The 25,742-nt window shown below is 36.5% G+C and overlaps 1 protein-coding gene across 16 annotated transcripts in view; it reads left to right on the forward strand.

Moving 5' to 3' along the window:
* Window positions 1-729: 729 nt before the first annotated feature.
* Window positions 730-25,742, forward strand: part of LOC149548157 (uncharacterized) — a 208,328-nt gene continuing 183,315 nt past the window's right edge. For 10 of the 16 annotated variants that reach the window (XR_016353992.1, XR_016353991.1, XR_016353990.1 and 7 more), the window contains exons 1-4: window positions 733-943; window positions 4,526-4,979; window positions 5,212-5,342; window positions 5,622-5,812. Coding sequence is in view for 10 of the 16 variants with exons in the window: in XM_089792193.1 (XP_089648319.1) it covers window positions 4,598-4,979; window positions 5,212-5,342; window positions 5,622-5,812 (704 nt within the window). In the remaining 6 variants the exon portion in view is untranslated. Of the gene's footprint in view, window positions 944-4,525; window positions 4,980-5,211; window positions 5,343-5,621; window positions 5,813-25,742 lie in introns of all 16 variants that reach the window. The other 6 variants (XR_016353989.1, XM_089792186.1, XM_089792185.1 and 3 more) reach the window with 5 other exon arrangements.

The following is a 25,742-nucleotide window of genomic DNA, read 5'->3' on the forward strand; positions in this document are numbered from 1 at the left end:
ACAACAATGTGTTTGTTGATACTCAATCTAAACCTAGATCCGTGCATCTATAACCAATCATTGTGAGTCAAGATAGAATGTGTTCGTAGGGATTTACAATCTATGATATTGTATTTAAGGATAGTCATTGTCCGTTTGAAGTTTTGCATGAGAAATATATTCACCCACATTGTCATGGAGCACCTTAGTTGCATTATTATCTTAAATCATCATTGAATACATATTGCATGTTGTTTTTGATATCATTACACTACCATAAAATAGGTCTTCTTAAGGGCTTGACCAGAAGAGAGCAAATCATTGTCTAACAAGTTCCTAAATGCCATTTCTTGACACCACCGCTTCAAACATATGTATAACAAGCTAAAGTTCATTTGTAATAGTCATCAATTTTTTGCTAGCTTATTTTCATGAAACTTTTAAAGGAAGAATCTATACTTTAATGAAATACTCATTTAAGAATTTGAAACATTGATCTAATATAAAATAAATTTTCTTTAATACATTCACTCTTCAATTTCCAATATCTATTAAAATATATATTTTCCATCACAATTTCATACTAACTATTCAATTTCCAATATCGATAAAAATATATGCTTTCATCACAGTTTCATACTAAAATTTACATTGAATTAATATAAAGCCTAGATTTATATTATCATTAAAAAAAAAAAAACATTCGGCTCTAAAATTTTAGATTCATATTATGGTTCAAAAAATAAAATTCAACGCTAAAATCCTAGATCCTAGATTCATATTATCGTTCAATCAAAACTTTGTTGGTGGATGAAATTATAGAGATAAAAAACGCTCGCTTGCAAGGAAGAGGAGAACATCGCTTCCAGTGCGACGAAGGGAATCACGGGGTTTCTTTTTGGTTTATTTTTGAAATAGCTATCGGGGGCGACGCTGATATTTACAAATTCTTTTTATAAATTCGGTGAGTGCTTATACAGATACGTTCATACCTACAAAAAATCATTATACCTGCAGCAGCAGAAAAATTTCAACTCTTAATTTTGTTTAGTTGCCTGGCATTAACAATTTTTATAAAATTTGTTAAATCTATTTGGTAGACCATGGAAATCTGACGCTACTAATAAGTCCATCTGCATATCCAAATTTTGATCAAAATTAGTAGAGATACACCAAAATCTGAAGAAAAGAGATACACTAAAATTAGTAGAGAAATATATGATCGTGTATCAGGTTTTTGATCAAAATTCTGCTTTTATTCACTATGTGCAAATGTTAGCCTGAGGGAGTTTCTGAAATAGAGGAAAATGTAATAAATTACACGTTAAGACATATTGTTAAATATATTTACAGTTCCATGATATTTAATTCTCATGTACTTGCTGCTTCCTTAATGATTGTATGCATTACTGGAAGTCTGGAACTACTAGGCAATCAAGCCGACTGAATCACTTCTATACATTCTCCTGCCCCAGCTCATATGTTACCTTTGTACGCATACCCAACTCCTATTTTATGAGTTTGAAATTGCATTGAATGCTCAACTACCATGAAATGGGTTCCCTGAAAAAAAAAACTTTTGCACATGCCTTGCATGATTTTCTTGGAATCAAAATTCAGGACACGATACTGTCAACAACAACTTTGTCTAATAAGGAATTTCATCAAACTCTAGTGTTTCCAATAATGACAAACCCCGTTCACAACACTATCAAGGATTTTGCTAACCGTGTCCTCTGTTTTCTTCTTTTTCGTTTTAAAGTAATTCTTGCTTCTGTGATGCACAATCTTTTGCATCGATGTTAGCATGCATCTTATTTAGTTTCCATGAAGTATCACGTTAGCTGATGTAGTAATCTGTATTGCATATGTATCGGTACTCTTGCCACATGAATGATCTGGTTTTTAATTTGGCATTTGAATATGAAAGGATTAGTAAAGGGAGGTTATATCTCTTCTTGTGGCTATGGTTCAACTTATTAGTAGTTTTGGTTCAAACTGTTAGCTTATAGATAGGATCCACAAGAATGATGCGTCCCTTTGCTAACATTTCTTACTTGCAGGAAATTAAGATGTAATATTTTCATAGAGGACTTTATAATACTTAAAATATTAGCTTCTATGACAAAAATTCCTGATTTTGTATGTAAGTCAACAAATACACAATTGTTGGACTTCTTCATCAGGCCACATTACTTGTTTTTTTTGCCTTTCTTCAGTTTGAGGATCAAGTTGTCTTGTGATAATGCTATCAGGATTTAACTATGTAATTTTGAGTCAAACTCATTGACCCATGTTTCATGAGTAGTGATTCAACATGAATCCATCTCTCATAAGAATAAATGGAACACTTAGCACTCATTGGATCTAGGTGATGCTCACAGGGGTGAAGCACCGAAACTTCCCGGAAGGTCACCCATCCCAGTATTACTCCAGCCTGAGCGCGCTTAACTACAAAGTTTCCTCCATGGTTAAACCCAAAGCTTGCAACCCCATTTGCAAAACCTTCACCAAGTGTTGTGCCTTATGAACCATTCATTAGAAAGCCCCTTAAGCTCATCAATTGATAAGTAGGAGATAATTTCCGCAAGAAGTCAAATTATGATATTGCTATCAAGATTTAACTAGGTAATTTTGAGTCAAACTCATTGACCCATGTTTCATGAGTAGTGATTCAACATGAATCCATCTCTCATAAGAATAAATGGAACACTTAGCACTCATTGGATCTAGGTGATGCTCACAGGGGTGAAGCACTTGGACTTCCCGGGAGGTCACCCATCCCAGTACTAATTTCCACAAGAAGTCAAATTGTGATATTGCTATCAGGATTTAACTGTGTAATTTTGAGTCAAACTCATTGACCCATGTTTTTATGAGTAGCGATTCAACATGAATCCATCTCTCATAAGAATAAACAGAACACTTAGCACTCATTGGATCTAGGTGATGCTCACAGGGGTGAAGCATCGGGACTTCTCGGGAGGTCACCCATCCCAGTACTAGTCCAACCTGAGTGCGCTTAACTACAAAGTTTCCTCCATGGTTAAACCCAAAGCTTGCAACCCCATTTGCAAAGCCTTCACCAAGGGTTGTGCCTTATGAACCATTCATTAGAAAGCCCCTTAAGCTCATAAATTGATAAATAGGAGATAATTTCCATGGCAAGTCAAATGTGATATTGCTATCAGGTTTTAATTGTGTAATTTTGAGTCAAACTCATTGATCCATGTTTCACGAGTAGGGATTCAACATGAATCCATCTCTCATAAGAATAAATGGAACACTTAGCACTCATTGGATCTAGGTGATGCTCATAAGGTGACCTCTCGGGAAGTCCCAGTGCTTCACCCTTGTGAACATCACCTAGATCCAATGAGTGCTAAGTGTTCCATTTATTCTTATGAGAGATGGATTCATGTTGAATCACTACTCATGAAACATGGGTCAATGAATTTGACTCAAAATTACACAATTAAATCCTGATAGCAATGTCACAATTTGACTTGCTGTGGAATTTATCTCCTACTTATCAATCAAGTTGTCTATTTATAGAAATTTATCTGCTTCACTGGAAACTAGCAGACTGCTACCCCTACCCAACCATTGGAAAAAACCTCATCATAGTTAGAATTTTCTTTGAATGCTACAATGAGGTTAGGTTAAGGAGTTATTTATGGTAATTGATGAAGAAGGGTGATTTTTGTAAGCTATTAATTTTGTCACTCCAAGTTGCATCTCATGCTTATCAAATCCACACTACTATTTGTTTATGCATGTTACTGTATTTTCATCCTTTCTTTTTGCAGGTAGCTTGGATATGTCTAATGAACTTTGTTGAGATATAATCTGTCGTGTGTTTGCATGCATATGTTTTTGACAAAAATAATGATGTTGACAACATTTTGATGATAAATGTGGCATTTTATGCCTCACTATCTCGGTATTCATCTCACAACTTGTGTGTGATATTTAAGATGTGCATTAGCCGGAGTCCTTTGACAAATGAAATTTATCTCAACAGGCCAGAAGCAAAGTGATTGATGGAGTTGAATTCAAATTCATTAACAATTTTCAAGTAAACTATGCATCTTAGAAATCTTGAAGTGCAAGATTTAGAATTTCTTAAGGATATGTGTCCTTCCAGTCCAAGAAAGCATAATAACTATGACAATGAAGCTTGTGAAGCAGTTGCTCATTTTAAATAAGAAAGAAAATTTAAAGAAGACTTTACATTATGGGATAGTTTGAAAAGATCATATCTCATACTTTGGTTGAAAAGTTCCTTGGATGTTTTTAATATTTTGTGTGTAATTTTTCCTCTACATGGTAAACTATTCCATTTAACCTGATATTCTTTAACAGTACTGCAACCTATTAAGATATAGTCATTCTGGAGAAAGACTCTACAATTAATGTAGACGAGCCAATATGTCTTTGTTGCTTCTTGATTGCCTGAACAGTGCTTTTCCTTGTTTTCTTTTATCATATTTGATTTGCTGTCATTATTTCATATTTCTTATTCATGGATTTGCAATCTTGGCAGTAGATTGAGGGATACACAGGATAAGTATAATTTGATGTGAAGCAAATCTCTCTTAGAGATAAGCCATCATTAATGAGTCAGCAACAAGGAGCTCAGCAGAGTTCTGCTGCTATCAATGGGTCTAACCATAACAGACCTGAAAGAGATCAAAGCAGATGTTATGATAACTGTTCCATACATTTGGCAAGATTTTGTTCAGACAATACTCTCAACACAGGCATAGATGATATCTTCTACAATCATATTAGCACTGATGACATTCATTATGCTAACAATAATAGGACCTGGGAAGGCAATGTAAATATAAGCAAAAGTGTAGGATTTGGACAGCACATGAATGATCGTTTTCTTTTCATGACTACATGCCTTGTGGGCCGGCATGTGGAAGTCCAGGTGAAAAATGGATCCATATTTGCAGGGATATTTCACTCAATGCATGCAGAAAATGATAATGGTTTGTAATCTATTCTGTTCCATTAAAGTTTCTGATAAATTGAATGATAATGCTATTCATGCATTTATATAAAAATCAAGAATATTTTGTCTATCTCTTTATTTATTGTGCTGCAACATGTGCAGGAAGTATTTTGCAGTCCTTATGTTTTAAGTTTTTTGGGTAGTGTAATATCTCCTTTAACTTTTTTCATATTTAAGAAATGCCATGATATTTAACTGTACTTTTATAGGAGTAGTTTTGAAAATGGCCCAACTGATTAAAGATGGAACCATCAAGGGAGGTACACTGGATACTGTATTCAAAGCTCCTATTAAGACTTTGATTATCATGGCCACTGATCTGGTGCAAGTGATGGCAAAGGTTTGTTTTAGGAGTCCGATTTTATTTTTTGGAACAGCTTTGAACTCAGTCATAATGACTTCATTTTCTGTGGACTGAAATTGACTCATCCAAAAATAGTGCTGATTGAGGGTGGTCATGCCTGACCATGGTACACTTTGATCATAATCACAACGATAAGCATGACTTGTTATTTATCCATTTTGACATGTGGAAAGTAGAGTGTATTTTTCTCTTGTTTATTTGATTCACCCATACTTGAATCAGTTCTTTTGACTTGTGTATTCTTTTCTACTTTAGGATTTACCTATGCCTGGAGATGAATTTGAAGATGGCCATGGATGGGGAAATAAGCACAACATTGTTACAGATTCCTTTCTATCACATCCATACCATGGTGATTCGGAGAGGGAGTTAAAACCTTGGATGCCAGAGAAGGATGCATATGAGGGTCTGGGCTTGGAAGATACATTCCAAAATACTTGGAACAGGTGATTATCAGATTTAAGCTGCATACTCAGTCTCGTAAATAAATCTATAACATGTTTAACTGATGTAAAAATTGCTGATTGTTGAACATATATCAAAGCTAAATTGAATTTTTCAAGGTTTGGTATTTGATATGCAAGGGTTTTTGTTGCAGAGGTGTAGTACAATGTACAGTCTTAAAGCCATGTAGCTTTGTTCTATGTCTTCTAGAGAGTGATGCGAGACCAACAATTAGGAGAAAATCAAATGATTGCCTTTTTTTCATACAAACAATATATTATGGAAATGGCAGTTTTGGTTGCGGTTGACTTTATAAGTATTTGCAAATCTAAAATCTTAATGATATAAATGTTAAACTGTATCTTATTTTACTGAAAGGCATACACCATCTAGAATATCTTAATAGGTATGTAATTCCAGGCATGCCATAAACTGCAGTCAACTTTCTTCAAATCATTCTTGCTCTTTTGTGGATGGCCTCCATTGATGTGCAGCACACCTATTTAGATGATAAAATTCTCTTCGAAATTGAAGGAACAAAAAATGCGACAGGTGCGAGATGTATGTAACATGGGGTGAGGAGATGGAAAAGTTTTGTAAAATAAATGGTTGTATGTAGATATATTTATCTATTTATATCTAGATAGATATGTATATGCCATCTAATATGAGATACATCTATGTGTCTGCACATGTGCATTCACACATGTGTAATGCACTTGTGCATGTGCCCCTTTTGGGAAGTAACAAGCATATAACATGTGGGGAGGAGATGGAAAGGTTTTGAAAAAATAAATGGTTGGAGGTAGATTTATTTGTCTATGTGTATGTAGACACATTTATATGCCATCTAATACGGAATATATCTCTTTGTGTATGTAGCACCAAGTATGTGACATGGGGTGAGGATATGGAATGGTTTTGTAAAATAAATGGTTTTACATAGATTTTTCATCTATTTATATGTAAATATATTAGTATACACCATCTAATATGAAATGTGTGTGTGTGTTCCTTTTTGGGAAGTTCCAAGCATATGGGCTATTTTTTCACATATAATTGAAAGATCTACTGGGAATCAAATCAATGGCCTCAAGATCACAAAGCATTGCTTCAATTGATAGACTAAATATACAACATAACAAAAACTATAAATGAGAATAGTTTCTTTTAAAAAATTCCTCAAGCCCCTTCCAAATTTACACTTTATTTTTATAGGTTTGACAGGGTTGGATGCTTCGTAGTCTTGCATTTTGTCACCACAAAATGTAGGTAACAACACAAAACCTTTTCAACTTAGTTTCGTGTTTCTCTGAGTTAGTTCATTATTTAATTGGCTAACATTGATCAATCAATGAACCCTAGTGGTATAATGAATCCTTTTACTGAAGGCTTTCGTCAAGTCTTTTTCGTTTTTCATTTTATTAAGCTTATGCTTGATTTTTGAAGCGTTCAATGTCATTTTTTGCATTTTGAGTGTGTTTGTTTGCTTTTGGTCTTTTGGTTTTGTTCAGTTCCTTGCTTTCAGTTTTCCCTTTGATTTGGTATATCTTAGGGTTAATTGGACTTGGCAGTCAAAAGATATGATCATTTAAGTGCTCAAAAGGTGGACTCTCTAGATGCAATTGCATATTTATACTATCATGTTATATTTTAATGTTGGCATTCACTTTTTGAAAAATATAACATAAATTGACTTTATGTTATGTTTTTAAGTTACTTTATCACTTAAGTGATTATAGAGCACTTTATGTAATATTTTTATGTTGAGTTGCTTTTTAATTTTTCATTAAGTGACTTTATTAGCTATATAGTTTAATTTATCTTTTAAAGTTACTTTATGTTTTATTTCAAAACATCTAAGTTAAATATTGCTTTTTGAATAATAGTTGCACATGATATATTAATTATATAACGTAAATGTTATTTTCGACCCATTTAAGTGATATCTCTTCAATTATCAAATAAACATGTGCTTAATTGGTCTTTTAAGTTGTGCAAACTCAACTTACATGTCAATTACATGTTTGCATGTCAATGCAATTCTAGAGTGTGATTTGCACTAGAAATGCATGTAATGGAGTTCCTAGAGTCCACATTGCATGGAAAATCTCTTTTACATGTTAAAATGTTACATTAATTGCCTTCTGAGAGTCCGATTTGCACTTAAGAGTCATTTTATGGACTTAGACAAATAAAAAACTAAGTTTTTAAAATATGCAATGGTCATCCTAGAATGTGTTTTGCATGGAAATGGCCTTTTACATGTTAAAATGTTACATGTAATGCCCTTGAGAGTGCGATTTGGCATTCTAAAACATGTAAAAGCATCTTAAGATCACGATTTTGCCTTCCTAGGCTAAAAATGTACAATGCATATTGTACACATTACATGTTTTTAAAATATGTAATGGAGTATGGAGAGTGCAATTTGTATTCTTTGACATTTACATACATTTTAAAACATGTAAAAGCATACAAAGAGTGCGATTTGCATTGATAACCAAAAGACATGCATTTTAAAGTATGCAAAGACCACAATAGAGTGTGATTTAACTTTTCAACCCATACATTTGTTATTGGAGTCCACAATTTTGCCTCCAAGAACAAAAACGCCCATGCTAATGCACCGCCAAGGGCACATTTTTGATGAGAACACCCAGATTTCTCTATTTCAATCTACAAAATCAGTCTAAGAGGGGGCGTTTTTGAGTTTCCATGCTTAGTCTTGCATTTGGCGTTGACATTTCTTGCAAAATCAATCCATTTCTTTGCTAGGAAGATCATGTTTTGGCAAAAAATGCCCCAAGTTTTCAACATTTCCAGCTCATGAATGCACATTCAGAGGTGTTTTGGCTTTTCAATCCACATTCATGCATTTAGAAGGCACGTTTTTGACCTTGTCTACCAAAACTTTACATGTTTTTCCAAAGAAAAGGCATGCTTTTCTCCAAAAACATCCCAAGAACATGAGTTCTCCATAAACGTTTTGCATATTGAGGGATTGAGATCACATTTTTGCGCATTTCCATACAAAAGCACCTCATGGATTTGAAATTGACAGATCACATTTGCAAGCATTGAAAAGTCAAAGAGTTGTTTTGATATTCGAATTTGGAGGAAAGCCATTCATTCAAACCTATCAATCTTCCACATTTGGCTCTTTGAGCTCCAAGTAAGTAGAAGTTTTCAAACCTTTGCTATTTTGGTGCATATTTTGGCTTATCATTGTACACTTATTCAAAGACATGCTATGTATTTTGCAAGTTTTCTTTAAATAAGATGGAAACTTCTATTTTCAAATGCTTGGAATTTCCCCAAATTCCAATTTCGAAATTGCATATAGGAGAGCAACTTGATATTTTGTCATGTTTGAGTAAAAAACCAAAGCTATGTGCATAGTTTTGTTTGTTGTTTGCTTGCTGTTATGATTTCCTTTTTTCGAAAAGGCTAATAATTCTTTCCCAAGAATGCAAGAGCATTTTACACCTTTTCACATTCCACCTCTTCATACAAGTACATCACGTCTCTTTGCCAACACATGTCAAAGCGTTAGTTTGTGGTGACTGATCAGGGAAGTACTGTACATCATAAAATTAGTTTTTGGTTATTATTTGCCAATTGACTATTATTTGCCAATTTATGGCCGATTATTTACCAATTTATGGCCAACATGTTATAACTAATTTTAACCCTAAAGTGGCAAAAAAATACTTGTATAAAAGGGCTTAGGGTTAGGGATTGTTTCATAAGGTGTGATGTGAAAATTGCTTCTTGTGGCTGTATTCAACTGTAAGGGATAACAGATTGTAATTAGGTTGTAATCATTGGATCCTAATAATATTGGACTTGCTGTTTGGTGGACATAGCCTAGGGTTTGGGTGAACCATGTTAAATCTTGGTGTCTTGTGTTATCTTCTGTGTGATTTATTATTTCCTGGTTTTGTTTATATTGCATGTAACTGTTATTTCTGTCTGAGGTTAATCCTAACAAAAACATATTACCTCCATTTTCCAATATATGCAATTACATCCATATTCATTTACATGTCATTCCACCCTCCATACCCACTTACATGTAATTGCATCCTTTGACCCTAATTATATGTTTTCATCAAATTACATGTAGTTACATCTAGAGACCCCGGTTTTGGCAAAAGGTCAGTCTTTAAATACCAAAGTCATCATTTGCATGCATCCTCATACACCTAGCTTACATTCTTGAAGCATTTACATGAAACCCATTCTTACCCATGTGCATTCCATCCTCTTAAGTCCCATTTTGGCCCTCTGTGTATGTTTTCCGTCTCGTATCCAAGCTTTTGCATATGCTCTATGAGTATCTAATCAATACTCTGAACATATTGTTCTTCATAGATCCACCTTTGCCGATTAAAAAATCAACATCACCATGGAATCAATACCTTCCAATGATGTATTTGCTGTCCTGCATTTTGTCACCACAAAATGCAGGTAACAGTACAAAACTTTTTCAAACTAGTTTCGCATTTTTCTGAGTTGAATTTGTTATTAGATTGATTAACATTGATCAATCAATCAACTCCAATTTATGTAGCAAATTCTTTTACGAAAGGCTTTGTCAAGTCTTTTTCTTTTTTCTGATTGTCGAGCCCATGCTTGATTTTTGAGGCCTTCATCGTCTTTTTCTTATTTTTTGAGTGTGTGTTTCTTGGTTTTTAGTGCTTTGGTTCTGCACGAATAATTGCTTTTGGTTTCCCCTTTGATTTGATCTAACTTGGGGCTTAATTGGAGTTGTCAGTCAAAAGATATGACCAATTTAGTGCTTAAAAAATGGACCTTTTTGATGCAACTGCACGAATAAAAAATATCATGTTATATTTTTAATTTGACATTCACTTTTTGAAAAATATAACTTAAATTCACTTTATGTCATGTTTTTAAGTTACTTTATCAATTAAATTCACTTAAAGTAACTATAGTGCACTTTATGCTATATCTTTAAGTTGAGTTTACTTTTTGATTTTTCACTTAAGTGACTATATTAATTATATAGTTCAATTTAATTTTTGATTTTTTAAATCAAATGCTTTAGTAAATATTACTTATTAAATTATGTTTACACATTATATTGTTGATATGATAATGTAAATATAATTTATGTCCCACTTAAGTAATATTTAATCAAAATTTAATCGACATGTGCTTATAAAAATCACTTAACATGTAAAATCACTTAAAAGTGGACCTTTTTCATGCCATTACATATAAAATCACTTAAAAGTGGACCTTTTTGATGATATTGCATGTAAACTCACTCAAAATGTGCAATGACATCAAAAAGGTGAGCTATACGTGTTATATGCATATGCATAAAAAATGTGAGCTTTTTCCTTGAGTTGCATATGCATGTAACTTAAACATGTCTTTATACCAAAAAGGTGAGTTTTGCACCAAAGACATGTAATAACACCTTTAAAACCCGTTTTTGGGCAAAAAACATGTTTTTAAAACATGCGTATGCACCTAAAAGGTGCGTTTTTGCCTTGGAAGAGCTCACTAGATGTTTTTAAAATATGTAATGGCCTCTAAAAGGTGCGTTTTGCTTCATATTGCATTTTTAAAACTTGCTATCACCTCCAAAATGTGCGTTTTGCATTGAAACACATGCATTTGATCTTCCAAAACTTGTTTTTGAAAAAACTTCATGCATTTGGCCCCCAAGAACACGTCTTTGGTGATTTTTCTTGGATTCTTCCATGAAATTTCTTCAAATTTCTCCTTTAGGGTCATTTTGCAAATCTAAGTGTTTCCAAGCATTAAATGTTGAGATTTCATGCAACAAACGTCATTTTTGACTCCATTCAAGAGCATTTTTTGGCAAAAAACACCTAAAATTTGTCATTTTAGCTCACGTTTTTGTTTGGAGAAGAGGCGTTTTGGCATAGTCATCTATTTGCATTGCACCAAGGGTCACATTTTTGCATTTGAAAGTGAAAAACATTACATGTAATGCACTTGGAAATCCACACTTTTTCCCAAAAACGTCCGAAGAGCGTGCATTTTCCAAAACCGTTGAAGTTGGGAGCATTCTTAGGGCACATTTTTGGCATTGTGCTTCAAAAATGCCTCATTTGCTGCCCCTTGCAAATTTCTCTTGCAAAGTGTGAAAAAATCTTAACATTGTTGGAGAATTTTTCAATATTGGAGCTTTTCCCTCCATTTTTGACACATAATCATCATATAAGTGGACATTTTCCTTCTTGCTAATTAATTTGTGTTTATCTTGCTGATTTTATGCACATTTTAGCTTAATGATTTACACTTGTTGATTTTGTTGCCATGGAAAGTGTATTTTTCCTTTAAAAATGATGAAAAGTTCATTTTCATGTTTTTAGTTTTTTCTCAAACTCCAAATTCGAAATTGCACATTGAAGTGCTTTGCTTGTTGACATGTTTGAGTCTTTTGCCAAAGGTGCGTTCTTCTTTTGAAGTTCGTTTTTGTGTGCTTGCTTTCGATTTTTTTTCATTTTTGGAGAAGTTGCAAGTTCTTTCCCAAGAACTTGGTCATGTTTCACTTTACTTCACCTTCCATTTCATGCAAGAGCATCATCACGTTCCATTTTCATCTTTCCATGCTACAACACTTTCATCTCATTCGTCAAATGCGATTACATGTATTTCATCTCATTCATCATCCACATGTACATGTAATTATTACAATAATAGATAAGACGTCTATTATTAGTTAATGGTTATCTTGTAAATATCTTTAGCTTTAGTTTGCTTTCGTTTTTTGCTTTCTCTGGAATAGAATGTTTCTATTCTTTACGATCGTTTCCTAAGGAAACATCGTCTCATTCTTTTGTATAAATTGACCTTTTGGTCTCTGTTATTTATAAGCAAGTATTTACCAATTACCTCGTAATACGGTATCAGAGCTAAATACTTAAATTTTTTTGGAAAAATTTATAATTTCTTCTTGAAATTATTTGTTTAAATTTTTCCAAAATTATTTCAGCTAATTTCTCCAAAACCCACCTAGGGTTTTTCTGCTTGGAGAAATTCCCGAATTACGGGTTTGCAACTCGCGTGGAAATCGTGGCCATTTTTTGGAGACGTGTTTTTGGGGTGAAAATCTGCATGTTTCTATATCAAATCTTCATGCTCTTAGCCGTCTCAGTTTGTCATCGTGCTCTGGGAAGCAGATTCGACCATTTTTCATCAAGAAATTTGAAGTTTTTTCAAGCTTTTTTCAGCTAGGGCCGTTTTTTTTCGAAACCCTAATTTTTGGGGTCCAAAATTTTTTTTGTTTGCAGATTCTTGGTGGGTTTTTCGAGAGCTCAACTGGGTTGTTGTCCGTTTTTTCTGGGTGCCTCGATTTTCGAGCCAGCGGATTCAAAAAACGACAGCAGATTCCTTCTGGGTTTTTCGAGCTCTCTTTTGGGTCATTCTTTGATTCTTCTGGGTCTTCCGTATTTTTGCCTCGAAGAACGTGCTTTCACAGATTTTCACAATTTTTCATTGAAAAACGTGCCATGGCATCTCTGACAAATATTCTGCTCGAGCATAATTTCAAATTCAATGGTCGCAATTATGGAACCTGGAAGCAGCGCATCATCGCAATCTTCAAATATTGAAACACCGATCAACTTTTTCTGGGTGTTAAGCAGCGTCCGACTTCTCCGGGTCCTGATCAAGATACATGGGATCTGAACAATCGAGAGGCAGTAATGCTTCTCAAACTATCTGTAGCTGATGACCAGCTTTCTCAGATTCCATCCGGCAAGACAGCGGCCGAAATCTGGACACATCTAAAAGGTCTTCATGAGACTTCCGACAAGAGCAGAGCCTTCTTTCTGAAAAACACTCTGTTTTCTATTGTCATGGATGAGCGCACCTCGCTCCAGGCACACCTGAATCGGATTCAAGAAATCTGTGATCAGTTACTTGCCATCGGTCGCAAGATGGAGGAAGAGGATATTGTGGTAATCACTCTTCGGAGTTTACCAAATTCCTATGAGCATTTTATCGAGACTCTAGACATCACATCTACTGGTGTTGATCTAAAGTTCACTGATCTCTGCACTCTGCTACTTCAGCAAGATCGGTGGAAACAACAGTTCGGTAGCAGCTCCAGTTCCACCTCCACTGAGCAAGCCTTTGCTGCGAAATCCTTTCAGAAGGATAAGGGCAAGTTTCAGCAACCATCTCAGCAGAAGTCTTCTGCTCCAGCATCCGATGGTACCAAAAAGAAGAACATTCAATGCAACTATTGCCACAAGTATGGTCACATGAAGGTTGCATGTCGGAAACACTTAGCTGCCCAGTCTAAGCAATCAGGTTTGCAACTCAGAGCGAACAGTGCAGAGCACACTGAGCAGGCGGAATCTGCCTTTTACGCCTTCATGGCTAAAAGACCTGCAGATCATGTACAGTCATCTGCCTGGTACATTGATTCAGGTGCCTCTCGACATTTCACTCACCGCAGAGATTGGTTTATTGACTACCAGCCTTATTCAGATTCTGTTATCTTTGGTGGTGGAGAAGAGTACACGGTTGTTGGTAAAGACAACATTCAAATTCAGTCTGTTGGGAGGAAGCTTATATTCCTTGATGTGTACTACGTTGCAGGGATGGAACTAAATCTACTCTCGGTCAGTCAGTTGTTGCGACATTCTCCACACTTGGCAGTCACCTTCAGTTCACATCAGTGCACCATCACTGATCGGGCGACTAAGTCTACTATTGCAGTTGGTCTTGAGGATCATGGTCTTTTCAGACTTACTGATTTTGGTGATTCTCAGGACTTAGCTATGGCTGCTCGGCGATCTTCCATCAGCACACTTTGGCATCAGCGATATGGGCACTTAAATGTGCATTATCTCTCACAACTTGCTCGGGATGAGCTTGTTCTTGGTTTGCCAGAGATTCAAACCCAACACCTTGGAGTTTGTGACGCATGTCAGGCTGGGAAGCAACATCGCACACCTTTCCCCAGTGGCGATTCTTGGCGAGCTTCTCAAGTACTTCAGCTTGTTCATGCTGATATCTGCGGCCCTATGGCCACTCCTTCTGTTCTTGGGTACAGGTATTTTCTATTGTTTGTAGATGATTTCAGTAGAAAAATGTGGGTGTATTTCCTTAAAAAGAAATCCGATGCATTTATTGTATTTCAGAAGTTTAAACCCTTAGTTGAAAAAGAGTCTGGGAAATCTATTATTACTCTTAGATCAGACAATGGGGGGGAATTTTGTTCTAATGTTTTCTCCAGCTTCTTGGATACACATGGCATCCAACACCAGTTCACCACACCCCACATGCCACAACAGAACAGTGTAGTTGAACGTCGAAACAGGACAATCACCGAGATGGCTCGTTCCATGCTCGAACACAGACATGTTCCGAAGCGTTTTTGGGCAGAAGCAGTTAACACTGCAGTTTATCTGTTGAACCGGTCACCCTCAGTGGCGGTCAAAGGTAAAACTCCGGAAGAGGCCTGGTCAGGTCGCAAGCCCAGAATCAGTCACCTGAAGGTTTTTGGCTCTCTTGCTTTTGTTTGGATCCCTGATGCTTCACGCACCAAGTTGGATGCCAAGAGTCAGAAACTGATGCTTGCTGGATATAGCAGTCTTCACAAAGCCTACCGCCTTATTGATGTTGAGACATCTCGTCTCATATACAGCCGCGATGTAGTCTTTGATGAGCAACGAGGACCATTCATGCCTGTTTCTCCTGTTCTTGATCCAGCAGACCAGCCTATGCAGGTTCATGATTTGGGAGTTCGGCTTCCATTAGGTCCACCTGATGGGAGGGCTCTAGTAGCTCCTACAGCTCCAGTCCTGCCAGTGATACTTGTATAGCCACCTCCGGCTTCTCCTGCAGGATCACCTCGTTTTGAAGATGCTTCACCTGAGTTTGATCCAGATTCTTCTGATCAAGATCCTGCTGATCAAGCATCTCCTGGTACTACTGTTGGTCATTCTCCTCTCCGGCCTAAGTGGTGGGCTAAGACACTTGCTGATCTTCATGATGATGAGCTCATTGATGGGAGAACTACTCAGAAAAAGAGCAAAACTATAGATTCTGTTAACTTTGCTCTTATGGCCAACATTCACAGTGTGTTTGAACCTCAAACATATTCCGAGGCTAAAGGAATTCCAGAGTGGGAACAAGCCATGCAATCTGAACACTAGAGCTTGCTGAAGAACAACACTTGGGTCCTTTCTGATCTTCCCCCAGGGAAGAAACCCATTAGCTGCAAATGGGTCTACAAAATCAAATACAAATCAGATGGTACTTTGGATAAATACAAAGCTCGTTTAGTGGCAAAGGGCTTTTCTTAGCGTCAGGGCATTGATTATGAGGAGACCTTTGCTCCTACTGCAAAGATGAGCACCATCAGATTAGTCCTAGCCATGGCAGCACAGTTTGGCTGGAAGGTCCATCAGATGGACGTAAAGAGTGCTTTCCTGAATGGTGATCTCCATGAAGAAGTCTACATCTGCCTCTTGGTTTCAAGGTTGCTGGTAAAGACCATCAGGTTCTCAGATTGGTAAAAGCTCTCTATGGTTTGAAGCAGGCCCCTCGGGCATGGTACATCAAGATTGATACGTACCTCAGTGATCAAGGCTTCAAGAGGAGTTCTTCAGACTCAAATCTGTACATCAAGACTACTGACAGTGACATCATCCTTCTGGTTATCTATGTGGATGATCTGATCATCACTGGCAGTTCGGCATCTTTGATTTAGGGAATCAAACAACACTTATGCCAGTCTTTTGATATGACTGACCTTGGGCTCATGCATTATTGCTTAGGTGTTGAAGTTTGGCAACAGTCTTCTGGTATATTCATCTCTTAGTCCAAATATGCTAGGGCCTTGTTAGACAAATTCCGAATGCAGGATTGCAAACCTGCATCTACACCTATGGAGAAAGGTCTCAAGTTATCAACCAAGTCCGATTCTCCTTCCGTTGATGATACTACGTATAGGCAACTAGTAGGCAGCCTCATCTACCTATCTGTTACTAGGCCTGATATCAGCTTCGCAGTCAGCTATATTTCATGCTTTATGACAGCTCCTAAGGCTGATCATTGGATGGCAGCAAAGCGTGTGCTTCGTTATGTGAAAGGCACTTCTGATTATGGACTTCTGTATTCTCGGAGTTCTAATCCTAAACTCAGTGGGTTCACAGATTCAGATTGGGCAGGCTCTGTTGATGATAAAAAGTCAACATCTGGATATGTGTTTAGTTTGGGATCCGGTGCAGTCACATGGACCAGCAAGAAGCAGCAGGCAGTTTCTCTCTCTTCTACAGAGGCTGAATACAGAGGGACTGTTAAGGCAGGATGTGAAGCTGTCTGGCTTCGTCGGATGCTTGGGGATATGCAGATGTCACCAACAGGACCGACTACTCTGTTTGTTGATAACGAAGGCGTTATCAAGTTAGCACGGAATCTAGTCTTCCATGAACGAACCAAGCATGTGGATGTTCATTGTCATTACATACGACAGCTGGTTGAAGACGGGACTATAGATCTGCAGTATGTTCCTACTACAGATCAGACTGCAGACATTCTCACCAAGCCTCTTGGTCCCGATAAGTTTGTCAAATTCAGAGGACAGCTTGGTGTGTTAGATAGATTAACCATTAAGGGAGGGTATTACAATAATAGATAAGACGTCTATTATTAGTTAATGGTTATCTTGTAAATATCTTTAGCTTTAGTTTGCTTTCGTTTTTTGCTTTCTCTGGAATAGAATGTTTCTATTCTTTACGATCGTTTCCTAAGGAAACATTGTCTCATTCTTTTGTATAAATTGACCTTTCGGTCTCTATTATTTATAAGCAAGTATTTACCAATTACCTCGTAATAGTAATATCATTTTGCATTTCTATTTCCACTCATCTCACTTTCCGCATCCACTCACATGACATGATTACATGAAAAGTCTTTTGTGTAATTGCATCTCTAAACCTATTTTTGACTTAAAGTCACTTTTTGAAAGGTCAAAAATGTCATGTGCATGTTTTCCCATGTACTTTGACTTAAAGTCACTTTTTGAAAGGTCAAAAATGTCATGTGCATGTTTTCCCATGTACTTTGACTTCACCTTTCCACAAAGATGACTGTAAAGTTCATTTCACCTCAAGCTGCATTCCATTTCCATCTTTCCATATGCACTTACACCTCCATGTGCAAATACATATTATTCCACTTCCTGTGTCATTACACACTTCGTATCTCATCCGTTAACCGCACTTACATGTAAGCTCATTCTCCGTTTGCATCCGCATGTCATCTCATTTTCCATCCCTCATTACATGTTGCATTTACATGTAATCCATTTTCCATGCAATAACCTCTTGAAAACCTAAGTCACTTTTTGGAAATCAACAATCTTCATTCATATGCATTCCCATGCGTTCTGTTGTCACATATTCATATCCTTCCATTTCCACTTTCATAATTTTGTACTCCACCTTCCATTTTCATCCACTACATATTTATTATCTTTCTTTTTGAGATGATCTCATCGGATTTACAAAGTATCTAATCCATACTCGAACCTTCGTTGATGATCAATAATCAATCTTTATGGCGATTTCCTTTGATGATGTATTTATGTTTTGGGATTTTTGTGTTGCAGTGCAAGTGCAAGAGATGCCATCACCATCTAAATCTAAGGGCAAAATGAAATACTAGTTTGATAAAGAGTTGACTCATGCAACTCCATCTCAAGTTACATCCATTCTTGACAACGTGTTAGACACAAAGATTAGACACGTGGAGATGACTGATTTTCTACGAAGAATAGAAACTCCTGTTGGTCACGGAATGAAATGTATCAAGAAAAGTCATATTCACTTGGTATCTACGTTTCCTATGGCTGCCATGGAGCCTGAGTCTGTTTTCGGATGCGCAAAATGCTTCAGCCCAAAGTCAAAGACGATGAAGGATGCTGATGGCAGGGTTATTATTAGTCTTGATCTAGAAGTTATTGAGCAAATTTTCAAAGTGCCGCATAATGCAGAATGCGTAGATCTGACCAAAGAATCATCTTTGAAAATATGGAATGAGAAAAAGGGAGATTATCAGAAGTATGTGAATCAATATGGGCTGGATACCAAGAGAAACAACTTCTTGAGATGGCCAAAGACCGTTCATAGGTCTAATTTCAAACAAGAGTACAAAGATCTTATCATTCTTCTCAGCAGGGTTTGTGGTTTTAAAGATTCCACTGATTTTGAACCATGGATGTACAAATTCATCTTCCAAATCATGGAGAATAAAGAACATATCTTTTGGGGAGAACTGATTAGTACTGCACTCTATCAACAGTCGCTCAATGTAGGGACTTCAGTGCCTTTCTACATGAATTCCTACCTTGTTTATATTGTTGCTGCTATGAGATTTTTCTCTAGACTCTCAACTAAAAGAGACCATCTTCAGATTCTAGTTTGGGATTACTATGATTAGATCACTTTGGCTAATAGTAAGTTTCATTTTAGAACAGTTCAGGATGTTTTCTTTGGGCATTTCCGGTGTTTGTTTGATAGATAATTATCCATCAAAAGGGTATCTGATGAAGCTTGGGAAAAGGTAAATCAATATCGCTGTATCTTTATTCAGTTTCCAACTTTTACTTACTTGAGGGTTGGATATTTTAAAGGTGAGCCGTATACCTTACCTAGGTATGCTACTGATAAAATCATTCTAATGGAATTAGCCAGACAACTCATGGAAGTTCAGTCTGATCAGCATGCTTTGCATAGGCCTGGTTTTGGTATTTCTTCTGCCAAACCCTTGGTGATTGGTAATTATTTGATCAATTCTGTACATAAAGCAAAAAATATGAAAGCAAAACTATAGCTGATCACTTTGAAGAAATTTAAAGCTAGATTTGACTTTGATTATTGAGAAATGAATTCTCAAATCAAGAGGGCTTTTATACATGTTCATAGCATCGAGGATGTTTGGATTGACATGCGAATAGACTGGATATAATGAAGATGGACTACTGTAGATTAAATTTGCAGCAAATCATTGATCTTAACATACTTGAGATCCCATCAAATTTCCATATCGAAGATGATGGCAATATTCTTGATCCTGAATATCATTAGATAGGTTTTGATAAAAGATGCTCTTTTCCCATTCAATGGCAGGAGGAGGAAGGTACATCGATTCTTGATAGAGTTCAATCCATTTTAGCAAACACTAACAAGGAGCTGAAAATTAAAAGCCTAAAAAGAGTTAATCCAAAATTGGGTTTGGATTGTTGAAGCTTTGGTCCTCCTGGAAGGAAGTCACAGCTGGAAATAATAGGTAAAGATGGAGTTTCTTCTTTTGATGCAAAGAAGTCTCTTAAATTCAAGCTAAAGGGCGGAAAGGAATCCAAATCATATGAGATCCCTGAATCAGTTAAGGAGTCAGAGGAGGAGTCAGACGAACAATCAGAGGAAGAATCCAATGAAGAAGATGAGGAGGAAGAAGGGGAAGTTATGATCACATCCCCCCCAAGACCTACACAAACTCATGCACCATCTATGCATGAAGCACCTTTTCTAGATGAGATAGATGATAATGTGGATTCATTTTCCATTGCTTTCAAACCTTCTATTCTAGTTTCAAAAGTCAATACATTGGCTCTTCCTATTTCTTCAGCCGCTCCTCTCATTTTAACAAATGAACAATATGAACATTTGGGAAGTGTGTTCGAAAATTTTCAAACTCTTACAAAGGGTCAAGTTTCTCAACTTGATACATCTTCGACAGGTATTGAGCTATTCATGACAAAATCCTCTCACCATACACCTATGAATTCAGTTGTGTAAACTGAGTCTTGCTTAGTTACAATGGAGATATAATTTGGATCAATGCCAATGGTCTCCATTGTACCTGCTTCCACAGATGAAGGTTTCAGCTTGCCTGCATGGTTGAGCAGGTGCACAATGAAGAGAAGGAAAGTGGTTGTACTTTCAGATAACCTTCCTGTAAAGAAAGCTAAGTCCAAATCTTTAAAAGATAAGATTGTTTCAAAGATCTTAGTTGATTCAAAGAGAACCAAGTTTGTAGAAGTTGCTGAGCAATTGGTGGACAAACCCGTTGAAGAACTTACCCATTCTGATTTCAAGTTCGCTAAGGTAGAAATCGAGAAGTAGTCGTGTTTGAGTTGCTTGTAAAATGCTCAAGATGCATTAGATAATGTGTCAAAAAGCAATCATGAATTATGGGAAAAGAAGAATCAACTCAAACAGGAGGTTGCTCGCCTAAATGAAGTCATTTGGCAACAATGTTCTCCAAGTGCTGTTATTGTGTCTCAGACATCCAAGGAAAGAAAGCTGATTGAAGACGCTAGGTCTTGGATAGGAGAAGTCATTTCCAAAGAAGTTCGAGCCATTACAAAAACATTTACAATTCTTAAGCGTACCAAAGCTATGAATGAAATGGAGCAAGGCTTGATTTCCTCCTTGACTCAAGAAGCGGATGATTTGAAAGAGATTCTCAATGACTGGGATGAGATTGCTAAATTTGATTTAGATGCCATGGTTTCATGTGACATTCTTCCATCTTGTGAAATGTTCTTCAGGTATCAAAGGCTTATGAGTTATAAAGAAGAGACATTGAGAAAATTGGTTACAAAGTTGTAGACAGCTCTTGGAGATTGTCAGATGATAAAAACAGGGATCCCAAGTGATTTAGAGAAAATGTGATGTTGAATTCTTGATGAACATGGTAATCTGATTGCAGTTGAAAGAGCAAGTTCAGAATATACAATCAGGATCAATGCTGATTTAGATTCTAAAGATTTTGGTTCTCACATGATGAACAAGTTTGTTCTTTATAAATCTTCGACAAAATACTTTCTAGATTCTTTGACAACAAATTCTAAGCTTGTGCAATCGGCATATGTAGATGCAGTAAGGATAGAGGCAATATCGAAGACAATGTAGATTTCTGATCTTCCTACAGTGCGTAATGTTATCATCAAGTTCAAGGCACTAAAGAATACTCTTTAAGATTGTTATTTTGTTTTTATTTCTATTTATCGATCAAAGAGGATGCATTGTATGAAAATATGTAATTACATATAATGCGAGTTGCACGTAACCCGATAATTTCTTTTTTAGTTAGATTTGGTCAAAGTTGGTTGAGTTGCTCTCATTTTTATCTCCATCTTTTTCTCAACTCCTTTACCTATATAAAGGAGTGTCTCCTCATTGTAAAATCATCTTTTATTGTATACAAGAGAGTTTTGGAGAAGTTGTGCCAGTAGAACTTTGTTTGTGTAGCACTTTTTTGATAGAAAAGTGAATACAAAGCAACAATTGAGACTTAACTTTGATTGAGTGAGATTGTTACTTGGGTGAATTAGAAGCTTTGTCTGTGATTTGCATATGTTATCTTTGGTTTATGTGATCTTGTGTTCTTGATAATTGAGTATAAAAAGAGTTAAGAAGTAATTGGAACCATAGTTTTGACTAGGAGCAATTGCGGAGATGTATAGTTAGAAGCTTTGTCAGTAGCCTATATCTCGTTCTTAATTCACAAAATAATTAAGATTTTTTTACTTTTGGAAGTCTTTGTGCCCTATTAGTAAAACTTATTCATATAGAATTACGACCGGATTTAGAGCCAACTCGATACACTTTTAGCTAACCTTTGAGTTAGTGTTGGTTTATCGGTATCATCGTTCTCAACCTTTAGATAGAAGTGTAGTTAGAGATTTCGCCCTGCCCATTACTCATTCCACGAGTAAGTGGATTCTTTCCTGAAAGTTAAGAGGAAAGAATATTGGTAACACCTTTTTACAAAATCTCTCAACTTCGTACTTACCTTGAGTTTATCCAAGGAACGGTGAGAAGGGGGAGCCTTCCCTTTAAGGTAAGAGAGACTCTGTCTCACACGCTATGGCTGGTCATCCTATTTTGCGACTAAATTTTACCCAAAATTGTCGGTTGCAAAATATCCACCCAACAGTATTCACCCTTTTGGAATTTTCATCTTGCAGCACAAGACATGTCCGCATCTACGAAGTCCAAAGAAAAGATGAAGTACCAGTATGACAAAGAGCTAGCTCATGCCTCTGCATCTCACGTCTCATCTCATCTGGATCAAGTACCTGACACAGAGATTGGACATGTTGACATAGCTGGTTTCTTACAAAGGGTCGAAGCCCCTTCTAACAGGGAAATGAGACACATCAAGAGAAGTAACATTCATCCAGTGTCTACTTTTTCTATGGCTGCCTTGGAACCATAATTCATCTTAGGATGTGCTCGACATTTCAGTCCTAAAACCAAAACAATGAAGGATGCAGATGGTAAGGTTGTCATTAGCCTGGACCTAAAAGTTATTGAACAAATCTTCAGAGTTCCTTAGAGTGCAGAGTGCGTAGACCTATCAAAAGAGATGTCTCTAGAGTTATGGAATGAGAAGAAGTCAGATTATCAAAGGTTTATGAATGCATATTGGTTGGATGTCAGAAGAAATAACTTTTCAAGATGGCCCAAAACAATTCATAGATCTCACTTCAAACCCGATTGTAAGGATTTGATTACTCTCCTTAGTAGAGTATGTGGCCTCAAGGAATCTAGTGACTTTGAGCCATGGATGTACAAGTTTATCGTTCAAATCTTTGATAACAAAGAACCCATATTATGGGGAGAGCTTATCAGTATAGTACTATGTGAACAATTGCTTAATGTGGGAATGTCAGCGCCATTTCATCTGAACTCATACTTGGTTTACATTGCAACATCCATGGGATCTTTCTCAGGACTTTCCACCAAAGGGGATCGGCTTTAAGTTCCTATTTGGAACTATTATGATCAAATTACATTGACATAAAGCAAATGTCACTATAGGAGATTCCAAGATGCATTTTTGGACATTTCTGGTTTCAATTTGATAAATAGTTGGTAATTAGAAGAGTATCAAATGAAGCTTGGAATAGGGCAAATCAATTTGGTTGCATCTTTTTGTAGTTTCCAACTTTCACTTATTTAAGAGTTGGTTATTTCAAAGGAGAACCATATACCTTGCTGATAAAATCATTCTTATGGAGTTGGCTAGACAGCTCATTGAGGTGCAAACCAAAGAACCAAAAATTAAATTCGACAAAGCCTATTTGAATTATGAATCGCTTACAAATTGGCAAAGTGAAAAAACTTTTGAAATTTAAAGATTTTAACGATTTAAAACTTATTTCATGCACCCTTTATTGAATATAACTTAAAAACGCTATAATATCATCAAATAGAAGCTAACATACACAAACAAGAAACATAAATCCAACACATAAGTAAAATGTAAATTGTAGCTTAAGTAAATAGAAATCACAGGATCATAATGAGTCATGACATAGATATATAGAATTATAAATGTTGTCAAATCATAAATGTATGTAAGATGAAGATCCATAATGATAAAACCAATGACATCAAATCATAAATGTATGCAAGATGAAGATCCATGAAACGTATGTCTATCTGTAAACAAAATGAAAAAACGAGATTCTACCTCAAGCCTCATCATCATCCTCAAGCTCGGCCACAACCTCAGACTTAGCTTCTGAGTATCCTCTATGCCTTCTACAAAGGCCTCTAAGGTAGGTCCTCGAGGGCCGATGAGCCATAGCCCCCACATGTGAGATGGTTGCATGAACATCACTAGGGCCTGTGTCTGTGGGGTGCTCTGTGCGTGCACATGTGGGTCTGCTAGTGCCTGAATGTGCTCTAGCCTCTTCCTCTGCCATGGCCACAACCTCAACCTCTCTATCTACTTGGTCAATCCACTCATGGTCTTCCTCAGTGAAGACTGCTGCATTTGTAGCCTTAGTAAACCACTCTGACTCTGGATCAATCTCCTCTAGAATGATTGGAGAGGAGTCAACAGCCAAAATTTGTCTGGTCCTAAGGCAGAGGTTATAATGAACAAATACAAGATCAGTCAACGTCTGCATAGACAACTTGTTTTGTCTCTTCAAGTAGATATGCTCGAACATGGACCAAGAAGCGTTGCTAGGCTGACTCAAAATACATATGGCAATCTTTTGAAGATTTGGGGTTGAGGGCCCAAACATTGCCATTATCTATCTGAAATAAGGGAAAAGAAAAACAATTAGTCTCATTTACAAGCACAACTTTAAGGCTAAAGTACAAAATCAAAAACTAAAATGCATAAGTTGTAACAATAACTTCAAGAATATATTATTTTTAGCTAGCTATAATGATGTGTGAGCCTCTACGACTATCCTGCTAGAGAAAAACGACCCCTCATTATTGAATTTGTCTAGCTCAATGTTTGCAACTGAGACACTATCATCACTACTTAACCTCTGCATGACTGTATATAGGTCGGTTAGAACCCTTCTCATCTGCCCTGAAGTTAGGAAGGAAATGATATGCTGGATTTAGGTAATAGGTAGCTTCATGGATGGGCTTGTGGAGCTGATTTTGCCATCTCCTATCAATAATGTCCCAAATGGTGCCATACTTCTTTGACACTCCTGCATACTAGGCTCTAATGGCCTCCTTGGCCCTATCCATGCCCTCATATATGTAGCCCATAAAGGGCTTCTCCCCATCAATAGTTCGTAGGAGAGACACAATGGGCTCACTGATCTGCATATAATGTAAAAAAAAAAACATTTGAGTCAAAATTTAAGTTATAAAACTAAATCATTAAACAATTAATTTAATAAATAATAAATAATAATACTAAATGTTAAATTGTAAGAAATCTACCTTAATTATTTCTTGAGTAGGTGCCCAAAAACCATTCCCATCAGAGAGGCAATTCACCACATCTGTGCCTCGATGGTTGTAGCATAGGAAGAGGAAATCCACTCCTCCCCAACAACCATGTGCCTCAATTCTTCCCTTGATGTCATCAAGGACTTCAGTGTGATAAAAGTGATGAAATTTGAGGCAAACCTCATGA

The sequence above is a fragment of the Cupressus sempervirens genome, chromosome 7 (genome assembly GCF_028749045.1).
Source record: "Cupressus sempervirens isolate cs-2001-9-10 chromosome 7, ASM2874904v1, whole genome shotgun sequence".
Lineage (NCBI taxonomy): Eukaryota > Viridiplantae > Streptophyta > Pinopsida > Cupressales > Cupressaceae > Cupressus > Cupressus sempervirens.